This window comes from Miscanthus floridulus, chromosome 12 (genome assembly GCF_019320115.1).
Source record: "Miscanthus floridulus cultivar M001 chromosome 12, ASM1932011v1, whole genome shotgun sequence".
NCBI classification, from domain to species: Eukaryota; Viridiplantae; Streptophyta; class Magnoliopsida; order Poales; family Poaceae; genus Miscanthus; species Miscanthus floridulus.
The window spans coordinates 61,455,211-61,480,569 of NC_089591.1; the positions used below are offsets into that span (position 1 = coordinate 61,455,211).

Sequence of the window (25,359 nt, forward strand, 5' to 3'; positions counted from 1 at the left end):
TTTGCAACCTATAGGTTGACAACCATAAGGACGGTCAACGACCTTCCAAGTTTCATTAGACATAATAGAATCCATCTCACTCCTTACTGCTTCCTTCCACAAGTCAGCATCAGGAGAAAAATATGCCTCTCTAATGGTGGTTGGTATGTCTTCCATAAGGTACACTAAATAGTCATCATCAAAGGATTTTGCAACCCTCTATCTTTTGCTCTTTCGAGTGACTATAGTGTCATCCTCCTCAGGGATGTGTACATGAGAATCTTCAGCATGATTTGTTGGAATAGACAGTTCGTGTTCATGGGAAATTATAGTCTCATGACTTGTTTCACTAGGTATATTCTTCATTGGAAATTCATTCTCAAAGAATGTAGCGTCTCTAGATTCTATGATTGTATCAACATACATATCAGGAACTTCAGATTTTATAATTAAGAACATATAACCAACACTGTGAAATGCATAACCAAGGAAAATACAATCAACAGTTTTAGGCCTAAGTTTACGCTTTTTGTTGATTGACGCGTTTACTTTAGCCAGGCAACCCCAAGTGCGCAAATATGAGAGATTTAATCTTCTCCTTTCCCATTCCTCAAATGGTGTGATCTCTTTGTTCTTTGTTGGAACTCTGTTCAGGACATGACATGCTGTCAAAATCGTCTCACCCCACCATTCCTTAGATAATCCCGCTGTACTCAACATGGCATTCACTAACTCTGTTAGAGTGCGGTTTTTCCTTTCAGCAATCCCATTAGATTGTGGTGAGAATGGCGGTGTCCTCTCATGAACAATACCATGTTCCACACAAAACTCATCGAAAACATTAGAGAAATATTCTCCACCTCGATCGGACCTTAACCGCTTTATTTTTCTCTCAAGTTGGTTCTCAACTTCAGCTTTATAGGTCTTAAAATAATTAAACGCTTCATCTTTTGTTTTTAAGAGATACATATAGTAAAATCTGGTGGAGTCATCTATAAATATGAGGAAGTATCTTTTACTGCCTTTAGTCAAAATTCCATTCATTTCGCATAAATCAGAATGGACAAGTTCTAGAGGTGCTAAATTCCTCGCCTCAGCAGCCTTGTGAGGCTTGCGGGGTTGTTTTGATTCAACACATACATGGCACTTAGACTTTTTGACCAAATTGAATTTAGGAATTAAATTTAGATTTACTAACCACATAAGACAGCCAAAACTTGCATGACAGAAACGTGAATGCCATAAATCCGACTCATCAGAAATATTAACACAATTCACTATTTTATTACACACATCATGCAGTGATAAGCGGAACAAGCCTCCGCAATCATATCCTTTACCAACAAAGGAACCATGTTTCGACACAACACATTTATTCGACTCTAGAATAATTTTGTAGCCATCTCGACATAGCATAGACGCACTAACAAGATTCTTCTTGATGGAGGGCACATGCTGCACGCTCTTCAATGGCACCATCTTTCCCGAAGTAAACTTCAGAATGACCGTACCAACACCAAAAACATGAGCACGCGACCCATTTCCCATCAACAATGCGCTAGACCTCTCGACCTGGTAGGAAAAAAACAGAGAAACATCAGCACACACATGAATATTTGCACCACTATCCATCTACCACTCAGGTGAATTACATACTAAAAGAACAAATGGTAAAGAATTACCATACCCAGTTGCTCCTTCTCCAGTATCAGTAGTGACAACATTTGCTGATTTCTTTTCTTGCTTGAACTTACGCTCAGGACGCTCACTTGCCCAGTGCTGTTCACTGCCACAAACAAAGCAGCCTCCATCTCTCTTGTTGTTGTTCTTCTTTTTAAACCGTGTTGTTTGAACAGGCTTAGTTATGTTCTCTTGCTTGTTCTGTTTTTTCTTCTTTTTATATTTGCGGAATCCAGAGTTTCTCTTCTGTATCACATTAGCAGTAGAGGTCTTAACACTCTTTCCATTGTCTTTTGCTCTCGCTCTCTCCTCAACATCAAGAGTACCAATGAGCTCTTCAACATTGAACTTCCATCTCTTATGTTTGAGTGAGGTAGCAAAGTCCTTGTAAGAAGGTGGTAACTTGGCGATTATACCGCCAGCCACAAACTTGTTAGGTAAGACACATGGAAAGAGCTCAAGTTTCTTAGCTAGTGCCTGAATCTCATGAGCCTGTTCCATGAGATACAGCTCGCTACCAGCATCGGTAACTCCAAACTTTCCCACAAGTGCATCCCACAGCTCTTTCCCTGTAGGAAGGATGATATAGCTTTTCTGAAATTTTAGATCAAATGCGCTAATCACTGCACCTCGAAAGAGGTTGTCATCAGCCTTAAATTTAGCCTCATCCTCAGGAGGCAAGTTAGCAGGTTTGCCATCAGAGATGTGATAACATGACATTGCAGTGAGCCACAATTCCATCTTAGCTTTCCAAATCAAAAAGTTTTTACCATCAAAAGGATCAGGCTTTAACACAGCAGCAAAACCTCTGATAGAAAAATGCCTATAATTAGGTTTTTGGATTGTTGGAATAATAGGCAATTTTCATGTCATTTTAATTCCATAATTTAACAGCATGATGATAACATATAAAGAAATATTAATCATTGAAATCATGATATCAATTATCTTCATGATGAAAATACATGCTAGATCATGTGTCATGTGAAACATATAAAAAACAGAAACATGTGAACTTGATTCATAAATCATAACAGAGAGAAACTGGCATGATATACATCTTAGATTTACAACAAGCATAAGGCTACATATGAAGGAACATGACTGTAACGATAAAGCACATACGTGGAGCATATATTTGACAGAAACAGACTGGTAATACTGGACACAGGGAACAAACTGAGAGAAGATGAAACGATCATACCCTCCCGTCCGTGATTCCGAAGTCGACATGCTGTAGGAGAAGAATCCTCGACGAAGAAGATGCCGGTGATCGGGAAGAAGACGAAGACTCTTGGGCAGTCGCGTAGACACTCCCTAAAAACCTAATTGTCGATCCCCATGCAAGATCCCGAATGACAAGGGCTTCGGAGGCACCTGCCCTCTCGCTCCTCCGTGCGCGCAGAGTTACGAGATGAGGAAAGCTATCGAACAACTGAACCGTGTTTCTGGAATGAGTCTCTCTTTTATCTAGAGATGGAAGAATCGCAAGGGAAGCCGAGAAGCCTCGGAGGCATGCGCCGAAAAGATCGAGAGTCTCAGGGAGATCAAGCGTCAGGTCGAGTTAGTGGGTGCTAAAAATTAACACACCACGCCACGCCACGCCCCGGCCTGAGCCCGGCCGGTGGCGGCGGCGGCGGTGCGCGCGCGCGTGTGGCACGCCCTTGTCCGTTTCTCAACTTCTCAAATTAGACGGATCTTTTCCAATCATTTAAGTTGAGTCAATGTCCTTTTAACTTCCAATCCGGTACAAATAATAATACCCACAATTACAAGCCATAGAGTTATTGATTTATTAGATATATAAATGGGCCTAGCCCATAATAAATCCAACAATCCCCATCAAACTCTAGAGTTTGTAACTGTATAGTTCCAGAATCACAATTCTTTGATATACCAGTGTTTCGATGGAGACTGTTAAGTTGAACATCCATCTAGAACAAGAGTTTCACTCAGTCACAACTGAACAATGGACTATGCCTTGAATTGACAGTTTTGTGTGAGGTGAGATTCACTGAAGTCCTTTGCTGATACTAGGTTGCAACAAGCATCCCCGCTGTTTGAAGCATATAAGTCACACTTCTATGCCTTTCATAAGTGTTTAGGGATAACCCAGGTCCCATAAACTGTGACCAGTAGTCTGACTCATATAGGTGTACTTCTCAAAAGATGTTCTATAGGACAACATCTCATCTTTATTAGACTTTCGAAATACATTAAGGTAAACACCATCCTGTCTTACAGAAAGAAAGATATGCATCAGAGATAGGTTCGTAGGGAACTTTACTCTCAATCTACTTATAGCTTGTTTCACCACTCTACTTCACGGGATCTCCGATCACAAAGAGCAGGTTACCACTACAGTAGACTTTCACGTGGGTCTCATACACATCTCTCTCGATGCACTTTCTATCACATTTCGTGACAGTCCCTTAGTGAATTGATCTGTCAGATTATTCGACGTGTGAACATAGTCCAACGTTATAACTCCAGAGATTTTCAACTTTCTGACAGTGTTTAATCTTCTTTTAACATGCCTTGTGGACTTCATGTTATTCCTGAAACTGTTGACCTTTGTAATCACAGTCTGGTTGTCACAGTTCATTGAAATAGCCGGTATCGGTTTTTCAACTACCGGTAAATCCAATAGGAAATCACGAAGCCACTCGGCATTAGCTCCAGCAGTGTCCAATGTAGCGAGTTCTGCTTTCATTGTAGACTTCGTTAAGATAGTCTGCTTGCAAAACTTCCAGAAAGCAGCGCCACCTGCAAGCAAAAACACATATCCGCTCGTGGCATACAGCTCATCAGCATCAGAAATCTAGTTGGCATCACAATAGCCTTCCAGCACTTTTGGATGTCCAGTATAATGAATACCATAAGTCATAGTACCTTTTAGATAACGCAACACTCTCTCAAGAGCACGCCAGTGATCATCTCCCGGGTTTGACATAAATCAGCTCAGCTTGCTCACAGCATATGAGATGTCAGGCCTTGTCGCACTCGCAAGGTACATGAGTGAGCCAATGATCTGGGAGTATGTCAGTTGATCCCTTGCTATTCTTCGATTTTTTCCTCAATAGCACGCTAGGATCATAAGACGTGGGAGCAGGATCACAGTCACGAAAACCAAAGCGACTTAATACATTTTCCACATAGTGGGACTGTAACAGAGTTACCCCACCATCACCTTCTCTAATAAGCTTGATGTTTAAAATAACATTAGCTTCTCCCAAATCTTTCATTTCAAAATTGCTCGACAGAAGTTTCTTTACTTCCATAATCACATTGAGATTTGATCCAAAGATCAAGATGTCATTAACATATAGGCACAGCATAACAGCTTCACTCCCACCATATCGATAATACACACACGTGTCAGCTTCATTCACAGAGAAACTGTTAGATGTTAAAGTATTATTAAACCTTTCATGCCATTGCTTTGGTGCTTGTTTTAGGTCATATAATGATTTTAACAACCTGCACACCTTGTTCTCTTGACCATCTGCAATATGGTGGGAGATGAGGAAAGCTATCGAACAACTGAACCGTGTTTCTGGAATGAGTCTCTCTTTTATCCGCCTCGCCTCGCCACGCCCCGGCCCAAGCCCGAGCCCGGCCCGGCCGGCGGCGGCGCGCGCGCGTGTGGCACGCCCTTGTCCGTTTCTCAACTTCTCAAATTAGACGGATCTCTTCCAATCATTTAAGTTGAGTCAACGTCCTTTTAACTTTCAATCCGATACAAATAATAATACCCACAATTATAAATCATAGAGTTTTTGATTTATTAGATATATAAATGGGCCTAGCCCATAATAAATCCAACATCGTGCGGCAGCAACGCAGCATGGCCCGCGCGGCGGCCGCGGCGCGATGCCGGCGCGGGTGGGGGCCGAGCTGCCGTTCACGCCTTCACAACGCACGCAGGCCGCAGGCAGCAGAGCCGCCTGGAAGGCTGGAACGCGAGCCCGTCGCGTGAGTGAGCGGGCATAGGATAAGATTCCGATGCTTCGGCGTAAGAAAATGCGCGCGTCGGGTCGTCGTCAACTGACTAATTTCGACGAGATTTCTGAGATGATAAAGTGAAGAGTTGACAGAGACCCGCGTGATCTGTTTAGCCTTTTTGGCCCTGTTCGGTTTACCCCATGTTCGGCTTCTTTTTTCAGCCGGAACAGTGTTTTTCTCTCACAACAATTCAGCCGGAACAGTGTTTTTCAGCCAGTTTCAGCCAAGTTTCAGACCAGCGAACGGGGCCAAAGGGAGAGGGGGAGAGGCAAAGAAACCGACTGTTTCTGATCGTAGTCTGGAATCGCTGCAGGAAATCATGGAACCTTTCCGTCTCTTCTCGAGCAATCCGGGGCGGGGCATGCTTTTGTGCTGCTTGTGCCAAAGGGGGTGTTAGACGTTGCCGGCAGGCAAGGTGGAGGGATAACGCGATTGTTTCACGCGTACTGAAATGAGATCGAGCACGGTTGCCATTCAAGTAGCATGTGCCACTCAGAACTCAAAATTGACGACGACGAGATTTCAATGTAGGATGTGCCACTCAGAAATCAAAGTTGACGCCAATCAGGAATAGGAAAAACGAATGATTGGCGTGCCTATCCACGAAATTTCTATAGAAAACAGAATGAGGAAGAATAACTAATGAGGCGTTTGGATGGTAAGTAAGCATCCTAAGACATAGTAAAAGAAGAAATGAGGTTGGACTTTATATGCTTACTTTCTTCAAAAGTCCTATTGAATAGCTCACTTCATAGAAATTTTGTTCCAAAAACTCTGACATGTTTGATCCTTGAATTGAATTCATCCTGATAATTATAATTTAGATATAGATTAATTAAGTTAATATAGTTGTATATGGAATATATTTGTATATTTATTGTTAGGTATGTAAGGGACATACTTATATATTGTATTTTTATTGTAGAGAAGTGAGTTGAAGAGTGTGCTATAAATTGGAGAGTAGAATTATAGCATAGTAATTTATAGAATCTATTTCTATCTCCCACCCTATAAATTTGAGATAGACTTATTTGTGAGCTTGAAAAAGTTATAGAATGTCAAATTCTAATCAAATAGCCTAATCCGTTACGTAGATTTTAATTCGTCCAAAATGAAGGGATCTAAACCGCTCCTAATAGAAAAAAAATCCTGTAGAAATTCAAACTTCTAAAAAGTTTTAGTTTTTCTCCGTTTCAAAGGTCGTGTGATGTTGCAACTCATATTGACACCATTTGAGACTCACTCGAGCAATTACATATGCAAAATATTGTTTATACACTTCATCCGTTCTAAATTATAATTTGTTTGACTTTTTTTATCTCAAGTTTGACCACTTATCTTATTTAAAAAAATTATGCAAACATAGTCAAATTTAAGGCATTCTTGAAGAACTTTTGTTAATAAAGCAAGCCACAACAAAAGAAGTGATATTCTGCATAAAATTTTAAATAAGACGAGTGGTGAAACTTGAAGTCAAAAAAGTTAAACGAACTATAATTTAGAACGAATTTAGTATTCACAACGTGTCCATTTTATCCCAAAAGGGCTACCTGAGATTTCTTTTTTGTGTGGGGCTTGCTCATTTGCTTTTTGAGAGGGTGCTAGGATTCGAGATAGGAGATTGTGAGGCTTTGATCTACCAAATCCACCACTAGAAAAGTAAAATTTGTGGGGATTTGGAGCTTTCCCGAATCTTGTTAGCTCCCATCTCTCATATCATTCATCTTCACAGTGGATTGCTTGCTCGTTGTCGTTCGTAGTTTTTTGTCGTAAGGAATTTTCACGTAAATCTTGGTGTCTATTTATTGATTGGTTCTTATCTTGATTACCATTGGTGCCATTTTTGTTCAAGTTCATGGTGTATGATTGAGTTGACATATGAGGCATATATAAGTTCTTTGATATGTTAATGATGGGGATTGATGTGTAAATGAGCTGATCTTTGCTTGTATATTTCTTATTGTGAAGTTTGCTTGTATATTTCTTATTGTGAAGTTTGGACAACACCATGTTTGAAGAATTGATGTTATGGGATTGTTTTCTAGTATGCACGTAAGTTAGTTTAGCCGGTTATTAGTGGTTGCGATTATTCATCCGCGTGTTGTTTGCTTTTTGTGAAATTTGTTTCGCCATGCGCTATGGTTTATGACTAGAACTTGCCATAGTTTAAATAAAAAAGGACTCATTTTATTGTTAAACTTTGCTATAGCCCATAAGTACGGCGTCAGATTTTATTGTCAAACTTTGCTACAGCCCATTAGTGGTTGCCATACTTTGCTGAACCTTAGTTGTGGTAAAGTTAGACTTCAAGTCATCAACAAAACAAATCCATATTTGCATTCGTGGTGGTCACCATTTTCTTCACTTTTGGTGAGATCCATAATTGTGCAACGAAATTTTAGACAACTTTTAAGGTAGTCGACGCTCGATTCTTTTATCACTCCTACGTACCATAGTTCTTGGAAATTCAATTTTGTACCTCGAACATCCAATTTTCGTATGGCCTACAGCCGATCTAGCTACGCCCGCACCGAACACACCAGTAGTGATTGAAGCCCATGTCTTCCTCAACTTTATCGAAGGTCAAGTAAGGTTAGGGTAAAATTTTATTTAGCATTCAACATTGTTGAGGAATTACATAGTCTTTGCCTACCTCCACTCGTGGAAAGGTTAGGACATGTATGATTTGTGATGGTTATATTCTCGTTTGGGTAAAGTCCATTGGTAGTTCTCAAACTTGTTCGCATGTGTTGTCCAATCACCTATTTAGATCCTTAAACTTGTTCAGTCTTAGAGCTAGTGAGATGCAAACAGAGGCTGAGTATCTAAATAGGTGATTAGCGAGTCATTGCCCAACCTGCTCATAGAGGTCGAACGAGGCCACCTACGCATGGGTCGTGGCCTTGCTCGCGCATGGCTAAGGCCACTCGTGCTGTGGCTGAGCTCGGTGTCGTGGAAAAGGAAGAGGAAGACATGTAGAAGGAAATGAGATGGAATCAACTAGGGATGAGTGCATGCCTAACTTTTCAATCTATAAGATAGATGCCTAACAATTATATGTCCTTGTGTTATGTTAATACACACACTAATCATCAGTTATACATGTTAGTGTTTTAACACACATGACATACAAGTGAATATTAGACCGTTCTTCATGCATGTGTATTGTTGTGAGACTTTATACGAGCATACTTGATAATATTAGACCAACTAATCTTAATTTAATTTTTGGGCTCTCCATCTGTATTTGCTTATATCCTTATATCCCAATTTTATTTTTTTTATCATGGCTTTCAAATTAAAATCCATTCATGTTTTTCCCAGGAGGTCGGTTTACATCCGTTTTCATTCTCATGTATTTTTTAGGATCTAATAGAGTGTTTGGTTTTAAAAATGAACCTATTTTAGATAAGGTGATGCATCATGGGTCTATCTTTTTAATTTAGTAAAATAACTTAATTTCTCATAATAATACCAATTATTAGCTTGTAAGAAATATGTCGATAATAAATTATTTTATTCTATTTCACAAACCAAACAAACAAAAACTAAAGATGTAAGATGGACTACTTTGCTCCACGGACCAAACAGCCAAGACGATCCTTTAGCTCGGGCGTCCGGTGACTTCTCGTTTTCTCCTGTCGTCGGGAACCTTCCAGAATCGTGGAGACCGGACGGAACTAGAACTCGCGCCTTCTCTGTCCTCTTTATACTCTCCTCGACGATTTCACCAAAAGACCCGAAACGCGCACCGCCAGCCGATACGAATCCGACGATCTCGATCGATCCACCTCCCCGATCGCACGCCAATCAGCACCAGTCGCCGCCGCCATGGCGGACGAGGCGAAGGCGAAGGGCAACGCGGCGTTCGCGGCCGGTCGCTTCGAGGAGGCTGTCCAGCACTTCAGCGACGCCATCGCGCTCGCGCCCGACAACCACGTCCTCTACTCCAACCGCTCGGCGGCGTACGCGTCGCTCGGGCGCTACGCGGAGGCGCTAGGCGACGCCGAGCGGACCGTGGCGCTGAAGCCGGACTGGGCCAAGGGCTACTCCCGCCTCGGCGCCGCGCACCTGGGCCTCGGCGACGCGCCCAAGGCCGTCGAGGCGTACGAGAAAGGGCTCGCGCTCGAGCCGTCCAATGAGGCGCTCAAGTCCGGCCTCGCCCAGGCGCGCCAGGCCGCGTCGGCGCCGAGACGTCCGGTGGGCTCCGGGGCGGACGCCGTCGGCAAGATGTTCCAGGGCCCTGAACTATGGAGCAAGGTCGCCGCCGATCCCACCACGCGTGGCTACCTCGACCAGCCGGACTTCGTGCAGATGCTGCGGGAGGTGCAGCGGAAGCCCAGCAGCCTGAACAGCTACCTTTCTGACCAACGAATGGTTCAGGTGCTCACCCTCATGCTGGGCATCAAGTTCCAGAACCAGAGCAATGGGGCGCCTGAGCCGGCTGCAGCGCAATCGAATCCGCCGCCACCAAAGCAGCAGCCAGCGGCAAAGGCAAGGGAGCCGGAGCCCGAGCCTATGGAGGTGACAGAGGAGGAGGAGCATAAGGAGAGGAAAGCGTCGGCGCAGAAGGAGAAGGAAGCGGGTAACGCCGCTTACAAAAGGAAGGATTTTGATATCGCGATCCAGCACTACACAACGGCCATGGAGCTCGATGATGAGGACATCTCCTACATCACCAATCGTGCTGCTGTTTATCTTGAGATGGGAAAGGTAAGGCCTCCTAGGTCCTAGTTCTAAATCACAAGTTATTTACATGTAGATTGTAGTCTTCAGTTAGAGAATTTTGTCTATGTGATCAGCTACCGAGACCTTTTTACCACATACTGCAAACAAACAGCTTTTAGATATGAAATTGGCTAAGTATTGGTCTCTCCATGGATTAATTGAGGCAAATGATATCCAGACCTACTTGAATTGGTCGAGAACTCGAGTTGCATTATTAAAGGAAGTTTTGTGGTAGGAGTTGGTGATCGTGATAGTGAGCAAAAATGCAAAATACATTTAGTGTTCCACAGTCATGAAATTCTGATACAGGCCACTTGGGAGTTCCCTAGTTCTGAAATTCTGATAGGGACAACTTGGAGCTTGATGAGTAGGAGCCAGAACGACATTATTGCTGGTAGTTATTCCTTGTATTTTTTTTACTTCGAGTCGGGAATGAATTCACTCCTATTGTTGGCTTATGCTTAGGCAATGCAAAAGGCTTAATTGTGACAACATTAAACTTGGTTGGGTAGCTCACAGAAAAAGGAGCAGAAGAATAGAAAAAGGGTAGAAATTGTCTCTGCTAGATGGAGCAGAAGAATAAAAAAAGGGTAGAAATTGTCTCTGCTAGATGGTAATCTACTAATCTGAGGACTGCAGAAGTGCTTGTAGCTAGAAGAAATCAACATATATAATTAGGGCATGTCCTGCGATAATATCTTGGCAGTGATTTTCTCATTCCTGTACTGCATTATCTGGTGTCCTACAAGTAGGATTCAGGTGTCCTTCGAAACTAATACTTTTCCTTTGAATTCCAGTTTGATGAATGCATTAAGGACTGTGATAAGGCTGTTGAGAGAGGAAGGGAACTACATGCTGATTTCAAGATAATCTCGAGGGCACTCGCCAGAAAAGGAACTGCTCTTGCTAAACTTGCTAAATCATCGCAAGACTATGATGCTGCCATTGAGACTTTCCAGAAGGCGTTAACTGAGCACCGGAACCCAGATACCCTCAAAAAACTAAATGATGCAGAACGAGCAAAGAAGGAGCTGGAGCAACAAGAGTACTATGACCCAGGAATTGCTGATGAGGAGCGAGAAAAAGGTATGCCACATCACTTATCACTTGATCATTATTCATGCAGTGAGTTCTGTTGCCCGCAGTATGTTTCTTGTCAAGAATTGCATGTGGTGTTGAACCATTTGTTATTTCTGTGCAGGTAATGAGTTCTTTAAGCAGCAGAAATATCCAGAAGCAGTGAAGCATTACACTGAAGCTCTCAGGAGAAACCCCAAGGACCCAAGGGTAATTTGTTGATGACATCCTTTGTCATTTGCATAAACTGTAATCTGTACAGTATTACGATAGAATTTATAGGACCTCTAGGTGTAGATCTAGCGGGTGAAACTTAACTTAGACAAAGAACTTGTCGATGTACCTCCCAAAGCGCAGTCACGGCCATGGTGCCGCAGCGACGTGGCCTCGAGTGTCGGAGTAGTGGTAGCTGTGCAGTGGAGGCGTGATCTAGTGGCGGCGCCGAAAGCGGTGGCGCTTCCCGTCGCTCACAGCGCGCTCTCTCGATCGGACTAGGGTTAGGACGTCGGTGGGGCGCTGGCGGCTACGGTGAACCTCGTATCTCGAACCCCAGCCCCCACCTCCTATTCATAGCGCTGCGCGATGGAGGCCCACTAGCCAGGAGAATGGCTGAGCGCCCATGATCAGGGCACGAGTCAAGGTCTGACTCTGTTGTTGGACCGAGCCGGGTGGAGATCAATCTAACATTATCCTCCTTGATCTCACCTTATGACTTAAAACTTAGTTCACTTTGTCTTTTTTTCCATTCCATCACGGATTAGTGCATAGAGCATGCCTCGTCATAACAGTTAGTATTATTAGACTAACAACTACAATACACCTCTCTGTTTTGAAACAGATTCTCAACTAGGCTCTTAGTATCCATAAATCATAGGTTTTCCCGTAAACCCATGTCGACTGTGTGCTCTCTGAACACATTGGGTGGTAAGCCTTTAGTAAGCGGATCCACAAGTACTTACTCGGTATTTATATGCTCAATGCTTTCAAAATGATTCTGGATTTTCTCCTTTACAACATTTAACTTAATGTCAATGTGTTTGGCAGCACACTTTACCTGTTGTCATAAGAGTGATTTGCTTTAAATGGTTATTGCTGTTGTCTACCATTGTTAATTCCGGATACACAATTTCCTTAACCACTTTTGCCTGTCCCTGAAGCCTCATTACCAAGCTATACTATGGTATGCGTCATTGATGATACCACAACTGTTTCTTTGGAGCTTTTTCACAATAATATTCCAACTGCGAGTGTTAGCAACTGCTGTGGATTTCACTACACATCTCGCCAAGGTTTAATATTTGTACCCACAACTATTTGAGAGTATTTGCTCTTTCTTACTTAGCATGAGGCCTATGATACTTTGAAAAAATTGCAAGACATTCTTAACTCCATTCTAGTGATCTATATCTTGACTGAACTTCTGCCAAAATATCCCGGATACGTAAGCTACGTCAAGGTAAGTTCTTGTACATTCATTAAGCTTCCAACAGCTGAAGCATATGGAACCATGTTCATTTGATCGATCTCATATCGGTTCCTAAAACACGGAAGGTTTCCAAATCTATTACTCTTGACTTTAGGAGCAGGCGTAGGTTTATTTGCATGCATACTGTATTTCTTCAGAATCTTTTCTAAGTATGCCTTTGCGATAGTCCTAATACCCCTTTTCTTCTTTCTCGGTGAATTTTAATTCCTAGAACCAATGACGCTTCACCAAGATCATTCATATTCAAACTTAAGGACAAGAACTTTTTCTCCAATGGCAGATTAACATCACTACTAGTGAGTAGGATGCCATCTATACACAGAATGTGGAAAATGAAATTTTCATTCTTGAACTTCGCATAAATGCTATTTTCCTTCTCATTTTCTTTAAACCCAAACTTTCTTATTGTTTTATCAAATTCAAATACTACTGTCTAGAGACTTGTTTTAACCCATAAATGAATTTCTATAGGCGGCATCCCATACATTCTTTTGCTTCCACTGACAAAACCTTTGGGTTATGCCATGTAAACGTTTTCATACAAATCCCTGTTGAGGAATGCCGTCTTCACATCCATCTGATGTAACTCTAAATTGTAATGTGCCACTAACGCCATTATGATTCTAAAAGAATCCTTGCATGAGACTGGAGAGAAAACTCTCATTGTAATCTATTCATTCTCTTTGCGTAAAGCCTTTTGCTACAAGTCGTGCTTTATATATTTCTACATTACCTTTGGAGTCACGTTTTGTCTTGTATACCCATTTACAGTCTACTGTTTTGGCTCCATTGGGAATTTCTTCTAAGTCCCAAACATCACTGGTATTCATCGAATTCATTTCAGCTTCCATAGCTTTTTGCCATTTATACGAGTAAACGCTTCTTATGGCTTCTTCAAATGAGGAGAGATCACCCTCCATTTGAATTTCTTCACTAATATAGACTTCATAGTCATCAGAAAAAATTGGTTTTCTAATTCTTTGAGACCTTCTGGGGCCTCAGCTACTGGCACTTTCATATGGGCTGTTGTTGCTCTTCATTGCCAAGAGAATTGATTCTACATGCTCCTGTATTATAAGATCCTTGTTTATATTATTCATCTTTTTCGAAGAGCTGACAACAGGTGTTGTGTAAGTCCTACAATATCAACAGGTATTGAGAAATTCGTTGTTTTTGAATCACTGAAGTGGGCACGTAATCCCGCTTCTCTTCGAGTCATAGGTCTCTACATACCATGTTCTTCCAAATCATCCCATCTTCTATAAAGATAGTGTATCTTTAAATTTTTTGTTTGCGTTTAATCTGTTAAAACCTCATATGGCGCTTTAAGCACTACATTAACATCTTTAAGGCTCGTCCAGTATGAATTCTGACTGACTACACTATCTTTCTATCAAGACTGTAAAAGGTCTAGGAATTTAGCTATTTCTCTGCTTAGGGGTATCGTTATTATGATCAACGGTCACATTCATCAACATCTTTATCTCACTCTTAATGAAGAGTAGTCACATTCATCAACATCTTTATCTCATCTTTCTTAATTATATCTTTGCTCTTACTCTTAATTGATCTCACAATTCTCTCCCTTCGAAATATGGCATGTGCTTTACTGCCCTAATTTCGAGAACTATTCAGAAAACCTGCGAACGAGAAGACACTTATAACTTACTTCATTCATATGATTATGTTATTCTAACAAAGTTATTTCTTGATCCGTATAGGAGTACACTTTTCTCATTCCACTTCAAGAACTCAACGATGTCTTTTATTAGCAGTATTTTTGCAAGTCACACTTGTATCTTTTCCTTATCTTTTGGTTAGTATTGACCATGACGGTGCATTTCTATTATGCCATGGTCAATATTAGGATAGCATAAGAGCTACCCAAACTTCTCTCGCTATGCGGGATATAAAAACATATGAGTCATTACAAAACTTCTCCCGCCATGCAGTATTGACTAGCATAAGTACTATGCCAAACTTCTCATGCGGGATAAATCTATATACAAACACGCATGCTTAATTCAACGTTGGTTAAATTAGACATGCATGTTACTTTGCAACTCTTATCATAATGATGGAAGAATATATACTATTTACTGTAACGAAAACTTAGTCATAAGGACTAAAACATTCACTTATACTTCATTTTCTAATTAAATCTTTTCGTTGGTTCCAATTTAATCAGAAAATTAGCAAACTAACAAAAAATAGTCCTGAACTGACTTAACTCAAGCCTTTTCATTGACATAGCCCAGCATTGCAGCCCGTTGACTTACAGCTGAGTGATCTCGTCAGTTAAAGTTAAAACATACAAGGCGCTTCTGTATCAATTCTACATCACTGTTGGGCAGAAAATAGAATTAATGCATAAAATTCATAAATTAACTTGAAGTTCGAATTTAATTAATCAACATCATTGCAGTGGAAACATGATAATAAAATACATTCTATTAGTTTAGGAGCATTTCTTGGTACTTATCTACTTTTTGAAAAATTGACCACGTTGGTGTAAAATTTATCAGAGATTTAAACTTCAAACTTAAACTCATTATAATATTGTTATCATCAACGTTGCACAGAAAAATAATAATATCATAATAATTAAACTTAAACAAATCGGACTACTCCGCTAATTTAATTTTTTTCGTTGGTCTCAATTTAATTAGAGGATAAATATAATCATAATTTACTGAATAAATATAACTGTTCTTTAAATTAAATCCTTCCGTTGGTTCTAATTTAATGAGAAGATAATAATCATTAACTTTACAGTGGAAACTTGAAAAATATAATTTATCTAATTTTCAGAAGCATTTCAGTGTACTCATCTACTCTCTGAACAATTTATCCCGTTGGTTCAAAATTGAATAGAGATGAAAAACTAATCTAAATTCATCAAAATTTGCTTCTGAAAATAATAAACCTTGAAACAGGCTCTTCTGTTCAGTTTGGCCCAACCGAGAAAAAGCCGGCCTGGAGCCCATCTCGCTCGCGCGCCCGCTCGCACGGTCCAGCGCGCTGCCCATACTGGAAACTGGCCCATGGCCTATTCGTGCGCTGCGTGTTTTCGCGTCCCAGGCCGCAACCTAGGGCCTGGGCCGAACTTCTTCTCTCCCGCCTGGGCCATACGGTCAAAGCGCTGCGAACCGTCGATCGTGATCCGACGGTCGTGCGCGAGACTCGGAAGGAACAAAACCCCGGTGCCTGCCTCCTCCCCCAAACCCTAAACTCATTTTCACCCTCCCCTCCTCTCTCTTCGCCGTAGAGGCGACAACGGCAGAGGTCACGTTGGCCGTCGGCATCAGTGAGGAAAAGCGCCGCCAGAGCAGTTCCGGCTACCCTTCCTCTTCTTCTTTCTCGCTCCCCTTCTCTTCTGTTTTAGCCCCGCAGCCATGGCGAGTAGATCTAGGGGAACAGATACGACTGCTCATGGCGACCGAACAGGCGTGGCGGCGCTGCCGCGAGGCCCCTCGTCGGCGTGCGCGCTCACCCGAGGCTGAGCGCGCCTCCGTCGAGCAGCCTTGTGGCGACGCCCTTGACTCCCGAGCCCGATGCGGAGGCCGCGCGGTGGCGTGACCGACCGGCGCCGGCGATTCGGGTGCTCTTCCCGCACAACGTCGGAGCGACGCCGGCGGTGACAACTGCGATAGGTAAGCCCCTGTCCTCTCCGTCCGGCTTCTAGGGTTAGGGTTTAACTCGACTGGATTTGTTCGTTCCGATTCATCTCCTTCTAAATGCTAAAACTTAGACTACCCCAAACTAGATCTGCACACTAACCTTGCTCCGATACCAATGATAGAATTTATAGGACCTCTAAGTGTAGATCTAGCGGGTGAAACTTAACTTAGACAAAGAACTTGTCGATGTACCTCCCAAAGCGTAGTCGCAGCCATGGCGCCACAACGACGTGGCCTCGAGTATCTTAGTAGAGGTAGCTGTGAAGTGGAGGCGCGATCCAGTGGCGGCGGCGAAAGCGGTGGCGCTTCCCATCGCTCACAGCGCGTCCTCTTGATCGGACTAGGGTTAGGACGTCGGTGGGGCGCTGGCGGCTGCGGTGAACCTCGTATCTTGAGCCCCAGCCCCCACCTCCTATTCATAGCGTTGCGCGACGGGGGCCCACTAGCCAGGAGAACGGCTGAGCCATTGGCGTAGCCAGGATTTGTAGCTATGGTGGTCCATTGTCGAAAATTTTGTTAACTAAATTTAACATGTCGGTACATAAGTATATGAATTATACAAAACACAATTAAAGAAAAAAGGCATACAGAGTTTTTCAACTTATTCTTGATAAAGGTCATTGCAGAATATATTCTTTGATGCATATTTTTGAAAAAGAGAGGCAGTATCACCACTCCTTTTCATATTTCTATAAGTCTGCAAGAGAATAAAAAATATTGTTTTAATTTACCATTCCAATAATCAATTTTACACCAAAAAATCTTATCCTACAATTAAAATTAAATAGTCCAATGCGAACGTGCAATAATATAATCTAATGACATAAAATTAAATAAAGTTTTGTGTATCTCGTGGCTTGCGGCTTCTGAACGTCTGATGCCTTATGCCTGATGGTGGATGGATCGGTGCCGCTGATCACCGCCCGGTAGCCACCAGCAATTGCTGATGCGTTCTGCTCGAGTTAGGGCTAATTTACTTATTCTCTAGCTCTAAGGAGAGGTTGGAAGAGGAAAAAAAAAGGAAACATGACTAAACGAGTAGGCTAATTGGATGAAGATGTTGAGACGTATACCTGCAGATGACTCACGTGTGCGGCTGCTCGTCGTCCGGCGCCTGCCGCCGACCCGCCGCCGCCGCTATCGTTTGGTATATCGAATTCTATGAAGCACAATTCATCAAGGGGATACGAAGGGGCGCATAGCGGCCGCACGGAGAAATACGAAGGAGCGCAGAACGGCCGCAGGGCGTATTCGCGGAGGCCGTGGACGCTCGGACGTACATATCCGATCTGACTGAATTTTCCTATATCTATGAGCCTGGTATGCATCGGTGGTCCGCGGACCACCCGGACCACCATGTAGCTCCGCCCCTGGGCTGAGCGCCCCCGATCAGGGCTCGAGTCAGGGTCCGACTCGGTCGTTGGACCGAGCCGGGTGGAGATCAATCTAACATGTTACTGTGCATCCTCTAATCTGCAGGGTAAATTTTTTTTAGAATATGAATTGGTGTAACATTGTGAAACTTGAATATAGCATTTGAATCAATCTACAACTGTTTCTTTGACTTCTGCTGTTGCCAATTTGAAAACTTTAGATTTGCCTTTTTGACTTCCAGGTACGTCACATGTGATTGATGTGTGGACATTTTTCTAAGTTCTTTCCTTCATGGATGATTTCAGGTATACAGCAATAGGGCTGCCTGTTACACCAAGCTGGGGGCCCTTCCTGAAGGTCTGAAAGATGCTGAGAAGTGCATTGAGCTAGATCCCACATTCTCCAAGGGATACACAAGGAAAGGTGCTATCCAATTTTTCATGAAAGAATATGACAAAGCACTGGAAACTTATCAAGCTGGCCTAAAGCATGACCCCAAAAATCAGGAGCTGCTTGATGGTGTAAGGAGGTAATGCTGCTGATGGAAGAGATCATACACGTCTTCTGATGTTGGTGTGTGCTAAGCAGCAGTTCTAATCGTTGCTCTGATCCTTTTCTTTTCAGGTGTGTTGAACAGATCAACAAGGCGAGCAGAGGCGAACTCAGCGAGGAGGAACTGAAAGAGAGACAGGTAAACTGATTTTGTCTAAATCTTTTGTTCGTTAATGATGGATGGAGTACTTTGCCTGTCGTTCCATCCACTAGTAATGCAAGAAGCCAAGAACACAATGACTAACAGGTCACCCTTTGTTACGCAGAACAAAGCCATGCAGGACCCTGAAATCCAGAACATCCTGACTGATCCGATCATGCGGCAGGTAACGATAGACGTCTGCATTTGATTTTAAATGCACTTAAGGTAGGTGAGCCTGATGACGATCTGATAATTCCGAGCTTGCCCTGCAGGTTTTGACCGATTTACAGGAGAACCCTCGAGCTGCCCAGGTGCACCTCAAGAACCCCGGAGTGATGCAAAAGATCCAGAAGCTCGTCAGCTCCGGGATAGTTCAGATGAAGTAGAAGTAGACAGTGGCTGGAATGTCCGGGTTCAGAACTGGGACCTGTGCTGGAAATGCTGTGAACCTGACATCATTGTTTCGCATTTTGGAAACTGAATCGGTTTGTGTGGTCATGGCTGTTAATTATCCATATGGTTTTTCCAATGCCTGTGAAGAGGAAGAGTGTTCAGTCTCCTCGCACTCGAGCAGTTTCTAGAGTTACGTGATGGTACCGTCCATTTGAAAAAGCCGCAGTGGTTCACCACCCGGGTTCATCGGATCAGCAGCAGCTCCTTCGCCAGCACCCCACATCGGTTCGGCTCCTTCGATCGTTCGATACGTCGGGCCTTGCCAGTGGAGTGGAAGGTGCCCATCGTGTAAGTTCAGATTGGCGATGGTCTGATAATTGCTTTTATGATTGGGTAAATAGGTAACAGGCACCAATCGAGTTCCTGAAGTCCAAAATTATTCCTTCTTGGCTTGGCTTGCAGTAATCGAGTTCCTGAAGCCCAAAATTGTTCCTTCTTGGCTTTTCTTGCAGTAATTCCCGGGTGATCATAATGGTGTCGTGATAGCTCAGTACTTTTCTTTTTGATGAAACGAGATACCTCTGCTTATATTGAAATGAAAGCAATTAAATGTTCGCAAAGTAAGGCTGGGGTATCAGCTCACAAAAGAACACCACAAGAGGACACAACAACCTATTACAAGTCTAGGCAAAATCAGATTTCTTCAATATCCGAAACATCGCTCGTCAGGGTAACGAAATCATGCCACCACTTCACCAGCTGCTCCATCAGCTGATCCAGAATTCTTAGCTCGTTTGAGTTGAGAAGGGGGCGCCATTTCTGTTGAAAAAAGGTCATAGCATTGGAAATGCTAGCTCGGTACTCTCTACGTTATTTTTTACATGTCGTAATAGTCTAATAGAACAAGAGGGAGAACGATCTGCAACTTCTCAGCTTCTCAACAGGAGCAAGGAACCAAAAACATATAATTTCACTGTCCTCTCATCGCGAAACCTCGACAAGGCCATTATCAGGTCCAAAATCAATGGCAAATAATGCCCCCTCACGGGGTTCAATACACTACAAAGCTACATACACCTTGATGCCCTTCCTATCAACCTGCTCTGCTGTTGCTGTATGGATTTATCTACGGGAATGAAAATTAAGCAGTAGCTTCCTCTGTTTTGGTGGAGAGCTGGTTCTGGATGTGCTGTGGGACGACGTCAAACTTGGCGAGCTGCATCGTGTAGGACGCTCGCCCCTTGGTCATCCCCCGGAGGGTGCTGACGTATTGGAACATCTCAGCAAGTGGCACAAAAGCATCAACCACCTGTGAATTGTGATGAATAACATTGTAAGCAAAATGTTTAAGGTCATGTTGCAAATAGCAGACTATGATAAACTAGTCTACAAAAGGGGAGATGTACTATTTCATACCTTGAGTCCACCAGGCTTATCCCCGAAGCTGTTAACCTGTCCTCTTCTAGAGTTCAAATCACCAATAACATCGCCCAGATGCTCTTCAGGAGTTATCACTTCAACTTTCATTATAGGCTCGAGAAGCCTTGGACCAGCTTTCCTCATTCCCTCACGGAAGGCTCCTCTGGCTGCAATTTGGAATGCTAAGACACTTGAATCGACATCATGATATGAGCCATCAACCAGCACAGCCCGGAAGTCTACAACTGGGTAACCAGCGAGGACACCATTGGGTAAGCTTTCTTCCAATCCTTTCATCACTCCTGGTACATATTCTTTGGGCACTGCCCCTCCCTTGATTTCACTCTTGAACTCATACCCACTTCCAGCTTCCAAAGGTTCAAAACGCACAATAATGTCTGCAAACTGCCCAGATCCACCAGATTGCTTTTTGTGGACATATTGTGTTTCTGCAACTTTGGAAATACTTTCACGGTAGTTGACTTGTGGAGCTCCAACGTTTGCTTCAACCTGCACAGATCGTTTGCATAAAAGAAGGTAATGTGGCAGGTACAAAACTGAGTTAACAACAGCTAACGACCAAATAATAAATTTCCATATAGAATAGAAAAGAAACGTACGATGCATGCACTGCATAAATGTAGCTAGTCATAATACTAACCTTGAACTCCCTCTTTAGTCTGTCTACAATGATATCAAGATGCAGTTCTCCCATTCCTTCAATAACAGTCTGGTTGGTTTCCTCGTCTCTAGAGAAGTGGAATGACGGGTCTTCCTGAGCAAGCTTGAATAACCCATTAGCCATTTTGTCAGCATCAGCTTTGGTCTTGGGTTCAATAGCAACCTTAATGACAGGATCAGGAAATTCCATACGTTCAAGCACTACAGGCTTGTCTGGATCACAGAGTGTTTCACCAGTAATTGTGTCTTTCAGACCAGCAAGTGCCACTATGTCACCTGTCACAGCAACTGCTATATCTTCCTTACTGTTTGCGTGCATCTCAAGGAGTCTTCCAATTCTTTCTTTCTTATCTTTATTTGCATTGAGAACATATGAACCAGCTACCAGCTTCCCGGAGTATATGCGAACAAATGTTAGTGACCCCACAAATGGATCAGTCATGATCTTGAAAGCTAACCCAGAAAATGGTTCATCATCACTTGGTTGCCTTTCAAGTATTATTTCAGGGTCTTCTGGGTCAGTACCCTTCATTGAAGGTAGATCGAGTGGAGATGGCAAGTAATCGACAACAGCATCAAGCAATGATTGGACACCCTTGTTTTTGAATGCTGAACCACATAAAACTGGGACAAAGCTGGCAGAAATTGTTCCCTTTCTGATTAATTTCTTAACAGTTTCCTCGTCTGGTTCAGTTCCTTCAAGATAATTCTCCATAACTTCATCATCCAATTCAATAATAGTTTCCAGCATCTGAACACGATAATCTTGAGCCATCTCTTGGAGATCATCAGGTATGTCTTTGTATTCAAATTTTGCACCCAGCTCCTCCCCGGTCCATACAATAGCTTTCATTCTGACTAGATCAACAACTCCTTGGAAATTGTCCTCTGAACCAATCGGCAACTGAATTACCAATGGTTTGGCACCCAAGTTTGCAACTATCATGTCCCTAGTTCTAAAGAAGTTAGCTCCAAGGCGATCCATTTTGTTCACGAAACATATTCTTGGAACCCCATATTTATCTGCCTGGTGCCACACAGTTTCAGATTGTGGTTCTACCCCAGCAACACTGTCAAAGAGACATATAGCGCCGTCCAACACCCTAAGAGCACGTTCAACCTCAAGAGTGAAGTCGACGTGACCAGGAGTATCAATAATGTTGATTCTGTGTTTGTTCCAGAAGGCAGTCGTGGCTGCAGATGTAATGGTTATTCCTCTCTCTTGTTCTTGTTCCATCCAGTCCATTGTAGCTGTTCCCTCATGAACCTCGCCAATCTTGTAGTTCCTTCCAGTGTAATACAGAATGCGCTCAGTAGTTGTTGTCTTTCCTGCATCTATATGGGCCATAATACCAATATTGCGGTAATCATGTAAAGGCACTTGGCGATCTGGATACAAAAAAAAAAAGCAAGTTAATATCTAACTCATTAAACCAACAAAATGATATATTATTTCCAACAAGAATGGTGGATTTAGCAATAAGAAAATGTAATTAAAAAAGCAAGTGACATGCAATTTCAGAGCTTCATTTGGTTTAGCATTGATATGACACATGCTGATATTTTAAGTTGCATACAACGAAATCTATAGTACCAAGTGGCATGAAAAGCACTGGACACTGACACCCTCTGCCCTCCGCATTTCATACTTGCTGAAAATTCGCATCAAGCAAACTCATGAAGAGGCACACTCATTTACAAGGCCTTGGAGGCTTGGAACCTATTTTTCTTAAATATTTGCAGAACTTCCATTAGTGGGCCTCTTTAAAAAATATCCAAGAGACTCTCTTCATGATTCTTTATCACAAAATTCAGAAAACAAACCAAAAAATCAGACTCCAAAGGACTCTCTACACCACTCTCCATCTTTTCCGCTCCCCAAAACCACCCTCCTCGCTCTCCGCTAATGGAGAGGCACATCACTCTCTAAATTCAATATATGGTAGTTCTCTTATGAATTTTTTCACACAAGGAAAATTATGATGAGCTATTGGAGTCCGTCCATTGGAGACACGAGAGATATATAAAGAGAATATTCATGGGATGGCTCTTTAAATAGATATATAGATATTGAATTTGTGATAAGCAAAATTTAATTAGAATAACATCTACAGAAACAAAGTCCAACAGCAAGTTATGAAGTTCATCATTGCTTTAACTTCGATTCTGAGCACCATAATTCCACCAATCTTTTTTAAGAAACAACTTAAAATATTTGTCTGGTAAAGCACAGACGATTAAAAAGCGGTATAGGCACTGCAGAGACAAGCACGTCAACAAGAAAACTGGTCCCTTTGGGTAAGCAGGATGAAGCACAATCACTAACGATCATCCTTAATTTCACTCTCGTATACTGCAACCCACTGCTGCTCTACGGAGGTACGCTCTTGGTCATTTCGACAAACACACGGAACACTCACGCGCTGGCGCACTACAGAAACGCCTGCACCCAATAAGAGAATGGAAACTTCACAAAAGGATTACAACGCTCGCTCACCGCTGCCGGCCATGGCGACGACCGAGAGGCGCGGCCTGCGCGGGCGCGGGCGGAGTCCGGCCACGGGGCCTGCCACCGCGGCGAAGCTCGGCGCGTGGAAGGGGCGGTGGCCGAGGAGGAGGCGCGAGGCGGACGAGGCGGAGACGACGGTGGTGGCGGCCGGCCGGCGCGCGGACCGCGCCGCGGCGGCGGCGGCTCGCAAGGGCGCCTCGGCGGCCATGGAGACTGCCTCTGTGGTTCTTCTTGGTGGCCTTTGCCGCGAGCTCTCTTGTTTCGCCCCTCGCCTGCTCGCCTACGCCGCGAGACTGTTGCGAGCGGGGGGGGGGCTGTGGGTTTTATGCGCGCGGTGAGCGGCGGCCAACGATGCCGATGATGCCTCAGGATAATGTGAGCCGCGCGGCTGCGAGGAGGACGCCTCCCCGTCTTACGTTATGGATTGGCGCTTTTTTCAGTTTTTCGCTTGCCTAATCAGTGGATTTTCAATCTCTCTCTCTTATTTTGTATTTTTTTAATCATAGGCATTTGACCCGTGTTAGTGTGAAAAGTGACCAACACGTAAATATTTGTAGTTTTACCATATGTTGTGATCGGATGTGGCGTAGCACTCAATGACACAGGGTTTATACTGGTTCAGGCAACGTGCCCTACGTCCACTTTGAGTCGGTCGATGACTTTATTCCTGAGCCCAGATGCTCAAAGTTTGTTGTAGGATTACAAACGAGTGGGAGTAAGATGGAGGGTATTAGAGGTCCGGTCGGACTCCGGACCAAAAGGCCGAGAGTGACGGGAGCCCCGACGTACGCTAAGTGTTGCTCCATTCGGCTTTAGAGTTCTATAGCCGAGCAGAGAGAATCAGAATGATCCGTATGTTGTTCGTTTGAATCGTCTATGTGAATCGATCGTCCGAATTGTTCTCCTTTTGGAGAGAGCGCATCCCTTTTTATAGATAAAGGGGTCGGCTTTACAAGAGATAGTGTGAGAGAAAGAGTGTGTGTGCGCTACCTAGTCTTGTTGTCCCACGCCGTCGGGTACAAGACGGTTTGTCAGGCGTCCATAATACTGTTGATGTCTAGGATGCATGTGGTAGGCTCTATCGTGATCTTTTGGTATGGCCAATGTCGACGTCCTACCATACTGTAGGATAAATATCGACGTCCATAATACTGTTGGTGTTCTGCACATGTGTGGAAGGTGATAAAGTACCCTTCTGACATGACCTGACAGTACTAGTTCTGCAGATGTGCAGAGTACGGTCATTGATATTACGGTTGACTGGAGCGCCCTGCCTCACTTGCTCTGTCCGTTTCCTGGGTCTTCACCGAGCGGGCGTCCCCAGGTCGGCCATTCCCCAAGTCGGCTCTGGCCTCTCGGTCGGAGAAGAGCTAGAAGCAGAGATTTGATGTACTCCCGGTTGAAGAGACGAGTCTGAGTCAGAGGCGAGCGTCGTCCCTTCTCGTCCAGGCCTTCCGATCGGAGAGGCGGGTCGGAGTTGGAGGCAAGTGCCAGTCCTCTTTGGCCAGGCCTTCCGGTCAGAGAGACGGGCCAGAGTCGGAAGCGAGCGTGGTTCCTCCTTGGCTAAGCCTTCCAGTTGGAGAGACGGGCCAGAGTCAGAAGCGAGCGTGGTTCCTCCTTGACCAACCCTTCCAGTCGGAGAGGCGGGCGAGAG

At 43.5% G+C, this 25,359-nt stretch overlaps 3 protein-coding genes across 3 annotated transcripts; 1 reads left to right on the forward strand and 2 right to left on the reverse strand.

The window, feature by feature from the left end:
• Positions 1-1,537: 1,537 nt before the first annotated feature.
• Positions 1,538-2,400, reverse strand: LOC136495971 (uncharacterized). Its single transcript, XM_066491736.1, has 2 exons — positions 1,662-2,400; positions 1,538-1,551 (listed from the first exon to the last, which is right to left on the reverse strand). The coding sequence occupies exons 1-2, from the start codon at positions 2,398-2,400 to the stop codon at positions 1,538-1,540; spliced, it is 753 nt and encodes a 250-aa protein (XP_066347833.1).
• Positions 2,401-9,325: 6,925 nt separating this feature from the next.
• On the forward strand, positions 9,326-19,232 carry LOC136496771 (hsp70-Hsp90 organizing protein-like). The gene is made up of 7 exons (XM_066492532.1): positions 9,326-10,377; positions 11,190-11,478; positions 11,594-11,679; positions 18,315-18,538; positions 18,634-18,700; positions 18,828-18,887; positions 18,976-19,232. Exons 1-7 carry the CDS (start codon positions 9,496-9,498, stop codon positions 19,087-19,089), a joined length of 1,722 nt encoding a protein of 573 aa, XP_066348629.1. The 5' UTR covers positions 9,326-9,495; the 3' UTR covers positions 19,090-19,232.
• An 815-nt stretch (positions 19,233-20,047) lies between these two features.
• On the reverse strand, positions 20,048-24,073 carry LOC136496770 (elongation factor G-2, chloroplastic-like). Its single transcript, XM_066492531.1, has 4 exons — positions 23,694-24,073; positions 21,177-22,585; positions 20,513-21,025; positions 20,048-20,405 (listed from the first exon to the last, which is right to left on the reverse strand). Exons 1-4 carry the CDS (start codon positions 23,911-23,913, stop codon positions 20,238-20,240), a joined length of 2,310 nt encoding a protein of 769 aa, XP_066348628.1. The 5' UTR covers positions 23,914-24,073; the 3' UTR covers positions 20,048-20,237.
• Positions 24,074-25,359: the final 1,286 nt, after the last annotated feature.

Excerpts from the sequence above, each read along its gene's own strand:
- LOC136496771 (XM_066492532.1), top strand. The coding sequence starts at position 9,496 with ATGGCGGACGAGGCGAAGGCGAAGGGCAACGCGGCGTTCGCGGCCGGT. Across the intron at positions 11,680-18,314 it reads GAAACCCCAAGGACCCAAGG|GTATACAGCAATAGGGCTGC; the intron begins GTAATTTGTTGA and ends GGATGATTTCAG. Across the intron at positions 18,701-18,827 it reads AGGAACTGAAAGAGAGACAG|AACAAAGCCATGCAGGACCC; the intron begins GTAAACTGATTT and ends TTTGTTACGCAG.
- LOC136495971 (XM_066491736.1), bottom strand. The coding sequence starts at position 2,400 with ATGGAATTGTGGCTCACTGCAATGTCATGTTATCACATCTCTGATGGC.
- LOC136496770 (XM_066492531.1), bottom strand. The coding sequence starts at position 23,913 with ATGGCCGCCGAGGCGCCCTTGCGAGCCGCCGCCGCCGCGGCGCGGTCC. Across the intron at positions 22,586-23,693 it reads CGTCGCCATGGCCGGCAGCG|ATCGCCAAGTGCCTTTACAT; the intron begins GTGAGCGAGCGT and ends TTTTGTATCCAG. Across the intron at positions 20,406-20,512 it reads ATAAGCCTGGTGGACTCAAG|GTGGTTGATGCTTTTGTGCC; the intron begins GTATGAAATAGT and ends CACAATTCACAG.